The sequence below is a fragment of the Bison bison genome, unplaced genomic scaffold (genome assembly GCF_000754665.1).
Source record: "Bison bison bison isolate TAMUID 2011002044 unplaced genomic scaffold, Bison_UMD1.0 scf7180017862979, whole genome shotgun sequence".
NCBI classification, from domain to species: Eukaryota; Metazoa; Chordata; class Mammalia; order Artiodactyla; family Bovidae; genus Bison; species Bison bison.
This window is the reverse complement of record NW_011493551.1, coordinates 1,019,089-1,031,601: the sequence shown is the minus strand read 5'-3', so window position 1 is coordinate 1,031,601 and position 12,513 is coordinate 1,019,089. Positions and strand designations below refer to the sequence as shown.

The 12,513-nt window shown below is 42.4% G+C and overlaps 1 protein-coding gene across 2 annotated transcripts in view; it reads left to right on the top strand.

Annotated features, from left to right (window-relative positions):
* BLNK (B-cell linker) overlaps positions 1 to 12,513 on the top strand; it is an 82,855-nt gene that overhangs the window by 62,830 nt on the left and 7,512 nt on the right. For both annotated transcript variants that reach the window (XM_010833028.1, XM_010833029.1), the window contains 5 exons: positions 6,158 to 6,230; positions 8,174 to 8,201; positions 8,997 to 9,039; positions 10,143 to 10,230; positions 10,966 to 10,997. In XM_010833028.1, coding sequence (XP_010831330.1) covers positions 6,158 to 6,230; positions 8,174 to 8,201; positions 8,997 to 9,039; positions 10,143 to 10,230; positions 10,966 to 10,997 — 264 coding nt within the window. The remainder of the gene's footprint in view (positions 1 to 6,157; positions 6,231 to 8,173; positions 8,202 to 8,996; positions 9,040 to 10,142; positions 10,231 to 10,965; positions 10,998 to 12,513) is intronic.

Sequence of the window (12,513 nt, the reverse complement as noted above, 5' to 3'; positions counted from 1 at the left end):
TTTGAATGTTGAGTTTTAAGTCAGCTTCTTCACTCTCCTCTTTCACTTTCATCAAGAGGCTCTTTAGTTCCTCTTCACTTTCAGCCATAAGGGTGGTGTCATTTGCATATCTGAGGTTATTGATATTTCTCCTGGCAATCTTGATTCCAGCTTGTGCTTCTTCCAGCCCAGCATTTCACATGATGTACCCTGCATATAAGTTAAATAAGCAGGGTGACAATATACAGCCTTGACATACACCTTTCCCAATTTGGAAGCAGTCTGTTCTTCCATGTCAGGTTCTAACTGTTGCTTTTTGACCTGCATACAGGTTTCTCAAGAGGCAGGTGAGATAGTCTGGTATTCCCATCTCTTGAAGAATTTTCCACAGTTTGTTGTGATCCACACAGTCAAAGGCATTGGGATAATCAATAAAGCAGAAGTAGATCTTTCTCTGGAACTCTCTTGCTTTTTCGATGATCCAACAGATGTTGGCAATTTGATCTCTGATTCCTTTGGCTTTTCTAAATCCAGCTTGAGCATCTGGAAATTCACGGTTCAAGTACTGTTGAAGCCTGGCTTGGAGAATTTTGAGCTTACTTTGCTAGTGTGTGAGATGAGTGCAGTGCAGGAGTTTGAACATTCTTTGGGATTGGAATGAAAACTGACCTTTTCCAGTCCTGTGGCCACTGCTGAGGTGTTCAAAATTTGTTGGCATATTGAGTGCCACACTTCCACAGCATCATCTTTTAGGATTTGAAATAACTCAACTGGAATTCCATCACCTCCACTACCTTAGTTTGTAGTGATGCTTCCTAAGGCCCACTTGGACTTCACATTCCAGGATGTCTGGCTCTAGGTGAGTGATCACACCGTCATGGTTATCCGGGTCATGAAGATCTTTTTTGAATAGCTCTTCTGTGTATTTTTGTCACCTCTTCTTAATATCTTCTGCTTCTGTTAGGTCCATACCATTTCTGTCCTTTATTGAGGACATTCCATTTTGCATGAAATATTCCCTTGGTATCTCTACTTTTCTTGAAGAGATCTCTAGTCTTTCCATTCTATTGTTTTCCTCCATTTCTTAGCATTGATCACTGAGGAAGACTTTCTTATCTCTCCTTGCTATTCTTTGGAACTCTGCATTCAAATGGGTGTATCTTTCCTTTTCTCCTTTGCCTATAGCTTTTCTTCTTTTCTTAGCTATCTGTAAGGCCTCCTCAGAAAACCACCGTGCCTTTTTGCATTTCTTTTTCTTGGGGATGGTCTTGATCCCTGCCTCCTGTATAATGTCACAAACCTCTGTCCATAGTTCTTCAGGCACTCTGTCTGTCAGTTCTAATCCCTTGAGTCTATTTCTCACTTCCACTGTGTAGTCTTTAGGGATTTTATTTATAGGTCATATCTGAATGGTCTAGTGGTTTTCCCTACTTTCTTCAATTTAAGTCTGAATTTTTAAATAAGGAGTTCATGATCTGAGCTACAGTTAGCTCCCAGTCTTGTTTTTGCTGACTGTATAGAGGTTCTCCATCTTTGGCTGCAAAGAATATAATCAACCTGGTTTTGGTATTGACCATCTGGTGATGTCCATGTGTAGAGTCTTCTCTTGTGTTGTTGCAAGAGGGTGTTTGCTATGACCAGTGCATTCTCTTGACAAAACTCTGTTAGTCTTTGCCCAGCTTCAGTCTGTACTCCAAGGCCAAATTTGCCTGTTACTCCAGCTATCTCTTGACTTCCTACTTTTGCACTCCAGTCCCCTATGATGAAAAAGACATCTTTTTTGGGTGTTAGTTCCTGAAGATCTTGTAGGTCTTCATAGAACTGTTCAACTCCAGCTTCTTCAGCATTACTGGTTGGGGCATAGACTTGGATTACTGTGATATTGAATGACCTGCCTTGGAAACAAACAGAGATCTTTCTGTTGCTTTTGAGATTGCACTCAAGTACTGCATTTCCAACTCTTTTGTTGACTATGAAGGCTACTCCATTTCCTCTAAGGCATTCTTGCACACAGTAGTAGATATAATGGTCATCTGAATTAAATTTGCCCATTCCAGTCCATTTTAGTTCACTGATTCCTAAAATGTCGATGTTCACTCTTGTCTAACTCAATGAAACTATGAGTGATGCCGTGTAGGGCCACTCAAGATGGATGGGTCATGATGGAGAGTTCTGACAAAACGTGGTCCACTGGAGAAGGGAATGGAAAACCACTTCAGCATTCTCGCCTTGAGAACCCCATGAACAGTATGAACAATATAAAATACATGTGGTAGAAGGAAAAACTAAGGGTAAATTCTTTCCCAGTTAAGAAAACTTAGTAACCAGCAGCTTATGCAAAGCTTGTGCTGTTAAATCAAACATTAACATAGGGACTTCCCTTGTGATCCAGTGGCTAAGACTCTGATCTCCTAGTGCAGGGGGCTTAGGTTTGATCCTTGGTCAGGGAACTAGATCCCACATGCCACAACTAAAGATTTTGCATGCCACAACTGAAGATCTTGCATGCCGCAACTAAGACCTAGAGAAACCAAATAAATAAATAAAAAATTTTAAATTAGCATAATTTTTCGCTCACTGTGATTTAAACAGAGCTGATTTTTCTCTTTTGTTAGTATGCTTTGGACGCATCTCTCTCTACTGCATCCCCCATTTCTGCCTTGGAGTTTTCCAACCAAGAATTCAGCTTTACCAGGAAGTGGGGATCCTGGCAGTAAGGAGGGTATGATGTTGTCCCTCCCGAGCCTCCCAAGGGTCTGACTTCAGCCAGAGTGACAGGAAGGGTCACTGGCCTTGGAGGAGTCATTTTCCATCCTCCCATGGGCATCCGCAAAAGCACTCCTCTATTTCACTAATCTTTCCCCACAACAGGGAGAAGCAGCAAGTGAGTTTGACAGCCCAATCATGCCCCCAGAGGAACATTATGAGATTTTGACTGGAGAGGATACTGCCAGCCTGGGCTTTCAACACGAATAGCCTTAGTTTTCAGCAATGGACCTTCCCCTTAACCTCTCTGAGTCCCTGTTCACTCCCTTTGATCTTATGGGAGGCTCTAGTACCTGGCCCAGTGCCCAGCATCTAGAGACACTGCAGTGGTTGATTACAAGAGGATATGATGAAAATAGCAGTAATCATATTTACTGAGATCCTTTATGAGTTATAACTAGCCTAAGTCATAAAACTCATTCATTTTACATGTATAATTCAATGGTTTTTGTAAATCATCACATTTGCAGAGTTTTGTAACCAACACTAGAATCCATTTTAGAAATTCCACCCCAACTCCAAAAAAGCCTTGACACCCATTTTTGGTCAATGATGTTCCCATGCTCAGCCCTGGGTATTCTGATCTGCTTTCTTTTGCTATAGAGTTATCTTTTATGAACATTCACACAGATGGAGTCATATAATGTGTAGTCTTTTCCATCTCACTCCTTTCACTTTACTCAATGTTTTTGACCATCAAATACTTTCAATCCCTTTCCAGCAATAGTTTTACTTTGCTTAGTGATTGCCCAGCTGCTAAGTCATGTCTGACTCTTTGCAACCCCATGGACTGTAGCCCACCAGGCTCTTCTGTCCATGGGACAAAGGGCTACAGTCCATGGGGTTGCAAAGAGTTGGACACGACTGAAGCAACTTAGCATGCGAGTACAGCACCAGCTGGGAATCTGGTTAATTCTCTACATGTTTGTGCATGTGTGTGCTAAGTCGCTTCAGTCGTGTCCAACTTTTTGCGACCCCATGGACTGTAGCCAGCCAGGCTCCTCTGTCCATGGGATTCTTCAGGCAAGAATACTGGAGTGGATTGCCACGCCCTCCTCCATGGGATAGTCCCAATTCAGGGGTCAAACCCTAGTCTCCGGCATCTCCTGCATTGCAGGTGGATTCTTTACCTGCTGGGCCATGGGGATTGTTACCCTATTACCTAAGCACAACAACTCTGTGTTAGATAAAGTAGCTAGTGGCATTCCCATCTCACAGAGGGGTAAACTGAGGAATGGTGACTTGTAAGAGGTCACATAGCCAGTTTGGTGGCAGAGAAATAACTGGAGCTGTGTCTTCCTGATACAAGGCCAGAGCTCATACTGGACTCCACCAGCACGGAGGACAGGCAACCTGCCCCGCCCTCTCCTTTGATCACAGAAGTTATTTACGAGGAGGGAAGGGGAAAGGAAGATGCTGTCTGACTGTTTGCAGATATGAAAGTAAGGGAAGCTTAGTAGAGAAGCCAGACAGTAGATATGACAACAATAACATGCCCAGGCCAAGTGAGCCCTTGGCTTTTAAAAAGAGAGGGGACCGCTGGGAGGAAATTCTGACTTAGACTTCTTTCTACTTCTTTATTTTTCAGGCAAGGTTGTTTTTTTTTTTTAATCTCTTCACCGAAACCTTCCATCAACATCTATGAGTAGCCAAGGGTATTTTCACAATGTCAATTTTTTCTTTTCCCCCTTGGATGTGGGCAGATCTCACCTTAACTGCAAAGGCCTTCATTTATAGCACATTCAATGAGGAACAAACAGGAGAGCTGTGACTTTTGAACGTATGAATGTGTAAAAGTCCCTTGAAATTTAGGTAGTCAAGACAAGGGTATTTCACAGAGAAAGCACCTCCCACTCACAGTGTCAATCTTAAATATTGAGAATTTGAAGAGCAATATCAACTTGATGCCCTAGCTAATGAAGCACAGTTGGACTCATACTACTACATAGTCAGTTGATATTGATATTTTCTTTATTGCCACAGGAAATGTTAAAAATTTCAAGTGTAGCTTCTTTTTCAAAGTGTTTTAGAAAAATCATGTCAGGGTCAGGTTACATCTAAGTAAGAGTTACATGGGAGGGGCCTCTCTTTTTGCAGATGCCGCTGGTGAGAGCTTATGGAAATTAGCCCTTTTGTAAGGACTGTGTGTAGAAAGAGAGTCAATGGGCTCTGAGTGAGGGCCTGAAGGACTCTAGTGAAGTATCTGAGAATGAACTTTATGGCGTCTGCATTTAATACTTTTCAAGGCCTTACCCCCTTCTTTTGTGTTTGGAATAGGTGGTCCTGTCTGATGAGGTGGCATGGGGTGCCTTTGTCTTCCCTTGTAAATTCTGAGAAGGCAGAGGCCTACTCAGCTCTTCCACAGCAACTAACATAGTACTTCCAAGTGCTTAACACATACCAGGCTCTCAATAATTCTTAGTAATAGATTATCCCCTCACCGTTTACTTATGTGTGCTTTATCTTGCAAACTCAAACAATACAGACTGAGGGCAAGTCCAACCTACATTTATAGCTTATCCCCTTTAAGTCCAATAGGAACTGTGAACTTGTAAATGTCGTAGGTTCTTAATTAAAATATTTATTCAGTTCAACTTAATTCAATAGAGAGCCTTCATGTCCCCGAGCAGTAATGTCCATGCAGGTGAATATTGGCCTGAGAGAAGGCAGCCAGGAGATGCTGAGGGGCTGGCTTACTCTGGCCTCTCCCCTTCCAGGCCTGCTCACTGTCCAGTCTCTCACCTTCCACTCTCATAATGATGGTCAAGTAGGGAGAAGGAAAGTGGGCACGGTGGACAAGGCCTTTTGGGCCCCTTTTGTGGCTTCAGAAGATGAGATTTCGGTAACAGCTTGCTGCTTCTCTCATTGTGTCTATTTGTGCAATGGGTAAAGGCCCTGAGAATGCACATGGATGAATAAGTGTCCTCCAAATGTGAGGTGATGTGTGTGTACTGTGCAAGTATGCACAGTTAGGAATGATCGGTATCTCCAGGTGTGATCAGGAGTGGTGGGTCTGTGCCCCTCTGACTCTGGGCATCTCTGGTGTGCACATATGTGCAGTGATTATAGATGCAAGTGTGAGCCCACCCCCCCCATATGAACCCTTGTGAGCTCTCACTGAGCCCACAGAATCAGAGGTTCTTAACTTGTCCCATAGGGTCAAGGAGAGGTCATTTAGCAATGTTAGAATGGGAGCTCCTAATTAACACCCCAGTTCTGAGCTTATAAACTGGCATTTTAAAAAGTATTTCATTACCTTTGCCTATGATAGGTTTCCCCCTCAAACTTCAATGTAATACTATATATGCTTAACTGAAAGCAACAAAAAACGCACATGTCTTTTGGAGCCTGCCAGCAAGGCCAGCTCGCTGTGCCATCGGGACCAGACTGACTTGTGTATATGTCTGTGCAGGTCGCAAGAGTGGAGCCTGGGACTCCAAGTCAACTTCTTTACCTGCTGCACCATCACCACTGCCCAGGGCCAGGTAAGTTCCTGTTGCAGAGAAGCAACTCTGTGTGATTGCAGTGACTGGTCTCTATCACTGCTGTACGCGGCCTGCCTGGAATCCACAAAGGAGTCCTGCCTGAGTATCTGGGGGCCAAAGAGGGGCAGGTGTCTTTCTGCTCTTTTCACTCAGAAGGGCACACCTGCCCAAGCTCAGATGCAGGCACGCCTAACATTACAATAGGTGTGCTCCTGGAGTGTGGAGATGAGACCCTCCCGCCCTACTCATCTCCATATCCAAGGCATGCTTCAAGCTGGACTTCGGGTGCCCCTGCTGACATCAAAAACTAGTAGTCTTTCCTCCCATACGCTGTCAGTTAAATCTTGAGCTCACTGGCTTGTGCTCCGCAAAACAGAAGCTCCAGAGCTTGAATAATTTTAAGACCCACAAGCAGGTTTCATTCCTACTTTCTACTCCTTGGCTTCTCTTCCAAGTAGTTAGTGATCTGTAAACAAATGTGTACACAGAGCAGCATGTACTGGGTGTTCAGTCAAAGCAACACTGCTAAGGCTCCTTTCAAATGGAGATGAGAGGGTCATTCTTTCTCACTGAACTTAGAAGAACTTTGTAAACTGTTGGGTGAGTACTGTAATGTGTTAATACTACAAACAGTGACCCAATAATGTCATATTGGCTCAACAGGCTATTTTAAACACACACTTAAATCTGTCCAAGGCTGGCCTGCATGGTTATAGTCTTAATTCTGCCTTTGAGTAAAGCAAAGAAGCTTTTAATTTCAGAGGTTTATTAAGCAAAACTCTGCACACTTCTCTCTTGGCTCAGTTTTATCACTTCAGACAAGTTACATAGTCTACTAATCTCTAAAATGTAATAAAAATACCCATTTAAAAAGGAGAGTGTGAGGTTTAAATAACATGTGAATACTCTAACCCAATACCAGGTGTCTTAGAGGCACTTGGGAATTGTTAGTATCCTTCCCCCAATCTTCCAGCTCTCAGCTGAAACAAAGTGAGAGACAGAGAGAAAGCCAGTATTTAGAATAAATGCAGATGACAATTATAAAGCCTTAGCTTCCCTTGTGGCTCAGATGGTTAAGAATCTGCCTGTAATGCAGACCTGGGTTTGATCCCTGGATTGGGACGATCCCCTGTAGGAGGGCATGGCAACCCACTCCAGTATTCTTGCCTGGAGAACCCCCACGGACAGGTGAGCCTGGCAAGCTACAGTCCATGGGGTTACAAAGACTCAGAAATGACGGAGCAACTAAGTACATGGCACATTAGAGTCCAGTCTCTACTGAACTAAGACAAACTGGTACGTTAGCTCATGCAAGAACCCTCAGGACCAGAGGTTGCAGTGGTTCTCAAACACATCATTTGTCTTGGGTTTATCTGTTTGGAGTGAAATTCTAGGCAGATGTCCAGTAGAGAGGAGTCACCAGAAGCTTGAGGGACACTGGCGTGGGGAGGCGCTGGCTGCCAAACACACCTGCTTGGCCACCCTCACGTCTTCACCCTCCTTCCCCAGACAGTAGCCCTGGGGTGCTGTTGGGGGAAGGGAGGGATCTCCATGCACCTTTGAAAATACAATTTGTGGTCCTTACATTACAGATGAGGAAACTAAAGCCCAGACTGGCCCTCACAGCCAAGAGAGAGGCCTGAGGTCACAGAGTAATTAGTTGCAGAACTGGAACAAGAGCTCAGTTATCTTGACTCCCTGGCAACTGGCTCTCCTGTTTATCCCCATTAACCCCTTGGCCATCTGTCAGCGGACGCTATCTGAGGTTCAGAAGATCATGACTGAATCCTGGTTTCTGCCCCTCTCTGCCCTTCATGGATCATCTTCTTACAGACTTGTATCACTTTCATTATTCTAGTTTGTATTTGAGAGTAAAATGATAAGTCGTCAGCTCCTCTTTATCTCTGCTGTTTTAACAAAGTCAATCTCTTTTTATCCCCCAGGAAGAAAACAGCTATGCCACTGAAGACAGTAAGTTAATTCTGTGTTTAAATGTGCTTCATATTTCCTGCATTGTTCATTCGTATCCCTTTATTTAAAGTTGACAATGCTTTCAGCTAAGAGGAACACAGCAATCTTGTTGCTGCCTGGACAGTCCAAGAGAATCTTGGAATCCTCAGTTAGGCAGGGAAGATGGGAGGGTCCTATCCTCCAGGAAGCCTGTGGCTTCACTGAGTAAGTGGCTGCAGAGGCCAGGCTCCCTGCCTCCTGTGACCTCTGCCTTCCCCTTGGGAGGCCCTGGGTCTGCTTCCCTACCTGGCCTGGGAGCTAATGACTGACAACTGTACATCAGGCACACAGTCCTGACTACACTCATATTCTGGCCAGAACGTGGGGAACCTGAGCCAGCCCACTATTTAAGGAAGCCATCTTGATCTAGTATCTACACTGTAGCCTGACATTTACAACCACAAACACCAAGACAGTGGGGTTCTGAAACTTAAGCCAGATGCCAGATTTCCACTGCACAGGCACTACTGCCCAGCAGCTGCTGGGGGGCCATGCCTTCCACCAGCCCTGCTGACAGACTGGGCAGACCCCACACCAAAGTGACACTGCTCCTTCCATGACACACTTCTGGTCCATTGTCACTTGATGCAAAGGTTGAGCTGGGGACTGTGTTTTTAATGGTTGTTCTCGTCATTGAAAGAAAAGCCATGCATCAAAGAAATACTCTCCCCAGTATTTATTTTCATAATATTGTTTTGACTTTTATTTCCATATATCACTGTATTGAGGATCCTTACCTTTTTTTTTTTTTAATAGACTCCAGTTGCCTCTCAACAGAATGCCTCAAGTGTTTGTGAAGGTAAATCTATATTACTTTGATGGAAGAGCATGTCCTCTAAAAGTTACTTTGATTAAAAATTTGTATATAAATATATTTCTAAAATTTCTTTCATTATTTATAAGGCAACTGTAAACATAAAACTCAATTTTTAAACAGAACAGTCTTTATTTTGCCATGAGTAGTGAGTAGCAAAGCTGATCAGGACCTGGGCTTGCCAAGCTACATCTGTGCAGAAGGCCACAGTCGACATGCCCCAAACCTGCCTGTCTGTAGACAGATGTGACTTGCCAGAAACTGCACCACAACCTTACATAGGTGTGTGCAGACTGATTTAGAACCATTCACATGTCTCAGAATTAATGGCTAAGTTAAGTAATGAAATTTTAAAAAATCTGTTTGTTTGAACAAGTTCTTGTGCTAAGTTTTCAAAATAATGTTTCCTGAGTTCAAATATCTATCTTCTTAGTACACCTTCAAATGCTTCCTTTCCTTTATCATAACCATGTATACTTTCTATTAGAACTTTCCCATTTTAAAAAATTTGAATTTGAAAAATACTGGGAGGAAAAAACCCAGAAGAATCATTCATAATCTCAAGACCTAAAACACTACATAGAAACTAAAGCTCTGTACCCATCTAATTCCACAGTTGAAGGTACTCAATGTTAAAAGCTACCATTTCCTGAGTTAACACGGGCATACCTGTCTCTGACGATGGATGGTAGACATTTTTTGAATGTGCATTACAACTCACCTGCCTGCTTTCATTGCTCTGCTTGGTCTTTTCCATCATTTCCCACATCTTTCCTCCAGACTCCTTTCCTGTTGTCTTGCCTTCTTCTGCCTTTCCTTTGATGCTTTTGGCTTGCTATCCTTCCATTCCTTATGGTCTTCCATGCCTGCTGAGCGGGGAGCTTGGAGGGATAGTGAAGCCTTAGGGTGAGCCTCTACAGGAAGTAAGTACAACTCTGAGCAAACTTCATGGCTTCAGAGCTTCTTGGTGAAAGACTTGCTCATGGGAAGACATTTGACCAAACTCAGTTCTTCTCGGTTGATACTGGCTTTGGGCATGGGGACAGACATTTCATTCTAATCCTAATATGATCATTTTCTTAATGCAGAAAAACCTATACCTGCTGAACGCCACCGGGGATCTAGTCACAGACAAGAAAATATGCAGTCACCAGTGTTTCCTCCTCCTGCCCAGAAGTAAGAATCTTTTCCTTTAAAAATAAGTTTCCGTAACACCTGCATTGTCATACTGCACAGAAACACTGGCTAATAGTGATCAGTAAAGATTTAGTATTTTATTGCTTTGCTATTGGAGAAGGCAATGGCACCCCACTCCAGTACTCTCGCCTGGAAAATCCCATGGATGGAGGAGCCTGGTAGGCTGCAGTCCATGGGGTCGCAAAGAGTCGGATATGACTGAACGACTTCACTTTCACTTTTCACTTTCATGCATTGGAGAAGGAAATGGCAACCCACTCCAGTATTCTTGCCTGGAGAATCCCAGGGAGCGGGGAGCCTGGTGGGCTGCTGTCTGTGGGGTCGCACAGACCCCATAGGTCGCACGACTGAAGTGACCTAGCAGCAGCGGCAGCAGCAGCAGCTTTGCAATTAAATTTTTAAAAAATGTTAAGTAGGCAACAACTTTAAAAGAACTGCTTAGAATCACAGAGACTTAACTAATATTTCGGTTAATGATTGGACTGAAGTAAAATCTAACACAAGCTAACCCTCCTTCTTTTAAAGAAACTAAAGGGAATAATCTGACTTCTCTTGAAGGCTGTAGTGCCTCTCCTGTCTTTAAATGTGTTTTATTGGTTCTTTCTGTTGATCCTTTGTGATGCACCTGTTCAGAGTATCTTCAGTGCAAACAAAAAGTCAAACTTATTCATCTTGTGCATTGCCCTTTAATTAAGCTGAATTTCTTCCTTTCAGGGCGGTTCATCAAAAACCCATACCTCTGCCAAGTAAGTACAATGAAGGCATGAAGAGCAGTATCAAGTATTGTGTGAGTTGGCTCTTCACGTCTCCACCCAGGGCTCCAGGGAAATACTGCCTCTTCCAGTGGAGTATCCTCTCCAGCTTGTTTCTTCATCTGTAAAATGGGGCCAAGAACCCTTATTTCATAGAGCTGTTCTGAAAAGTAAATAGATTTGGGATCATTCTTACTTTTTTCCTTTTTAGTTTTGATTATTTTATTGATCATCATTTATTTAATTTTTTTCACAACAACAATATAACTATTTTCAAAATAAGATGATTAAGTAAAACAACATGTTGTGCCTGGTACATAGAAGGTCTTCAATAAATGATATTTAAATTAAATCTAAAATACCTTTTAAAGATTATAAAATGTATCTATAAAAGGTACCATGAAAAGATTTAGCAAATATCTGAATAATTTTCCCAAGGCAAATAATACAATACCCTAAAAATATATGAAGTCAGGCTCACAGAACACAATTACCCAAACCTTGATTTGCTTTCTACTTAATCTAGGAAAAAAAATGAAAACACAAAACAAAACCCTTCCTGACATGGATAATTTGAAAAATATTCCAAAGTATTCAAGATTTGATACATTTAAATAAAGAGAATAATTATTGTATACAACATTTACATGTGTTTAAATAAACATAAATCTGTTCACTAGGTTTTAACTGGATGTTGATTCATCTTAAATAAATGAAACAAAATATAACTTTTCTAAAATTCTGAACACAAAGTGAAATGGTGTAGCTATAGAATTATTTTTTTTACTATGTAAAGTTTTATTATACTCTTTAATGTTTTTTAACCCAAGTCATTCTTTCAATTGGCAAATACTTATTGACCATCTGCCATATGCCAGGCACTATTCTAGACTCAACATTCAGAAAACTAAGATCATGTCATCTGGTCCCATCACTTCATGGCAAATAGATGGGGAAACAATGGAAACAGTGAGAGACTTTATTTTTGGGGGGCTCCAAAATCACTGTAGATGGTGACTGCAGCCATGAAATTAAAAGACACTTGCTCCTTGGGAGAAAAGTTATGACCAACCTAGACAGCATATTAAAAAGAAGAGACATTACTTTTCCAACAAAGGTCCATCTAGTCAAAGCTATGGTTTTTCCAGTAGTCATGTATGGATGTGAGAGTTGGACTATAAAGAAAGCTGAGTGCCGAAGAATTGATGCTTTTGAACTGTGGTGTTGAAGAAGACTCTTGACAGTCCCTTGGACTACAAGGAGATCCCACAGGCCTCCCTGTCCATCACCAACTCCCGGAGTTTACTCAAACTCATGTCCATTGAGTCGGTGATGCCATACAGCCATCTCATCCTCTGTTGTCCCCTTCTCCTCTCGCCTTCAATCTTTCCCAGCATCAGGGTCTTTTCAAATGAGTCAGTTCTTCGCATCAGGTGGCCAAAGGATTGGAGTTTCAGCTTCAGCATCAGTCCTTCCAATGAATATTCAGGACTTAGTTTCTTTGGATGGA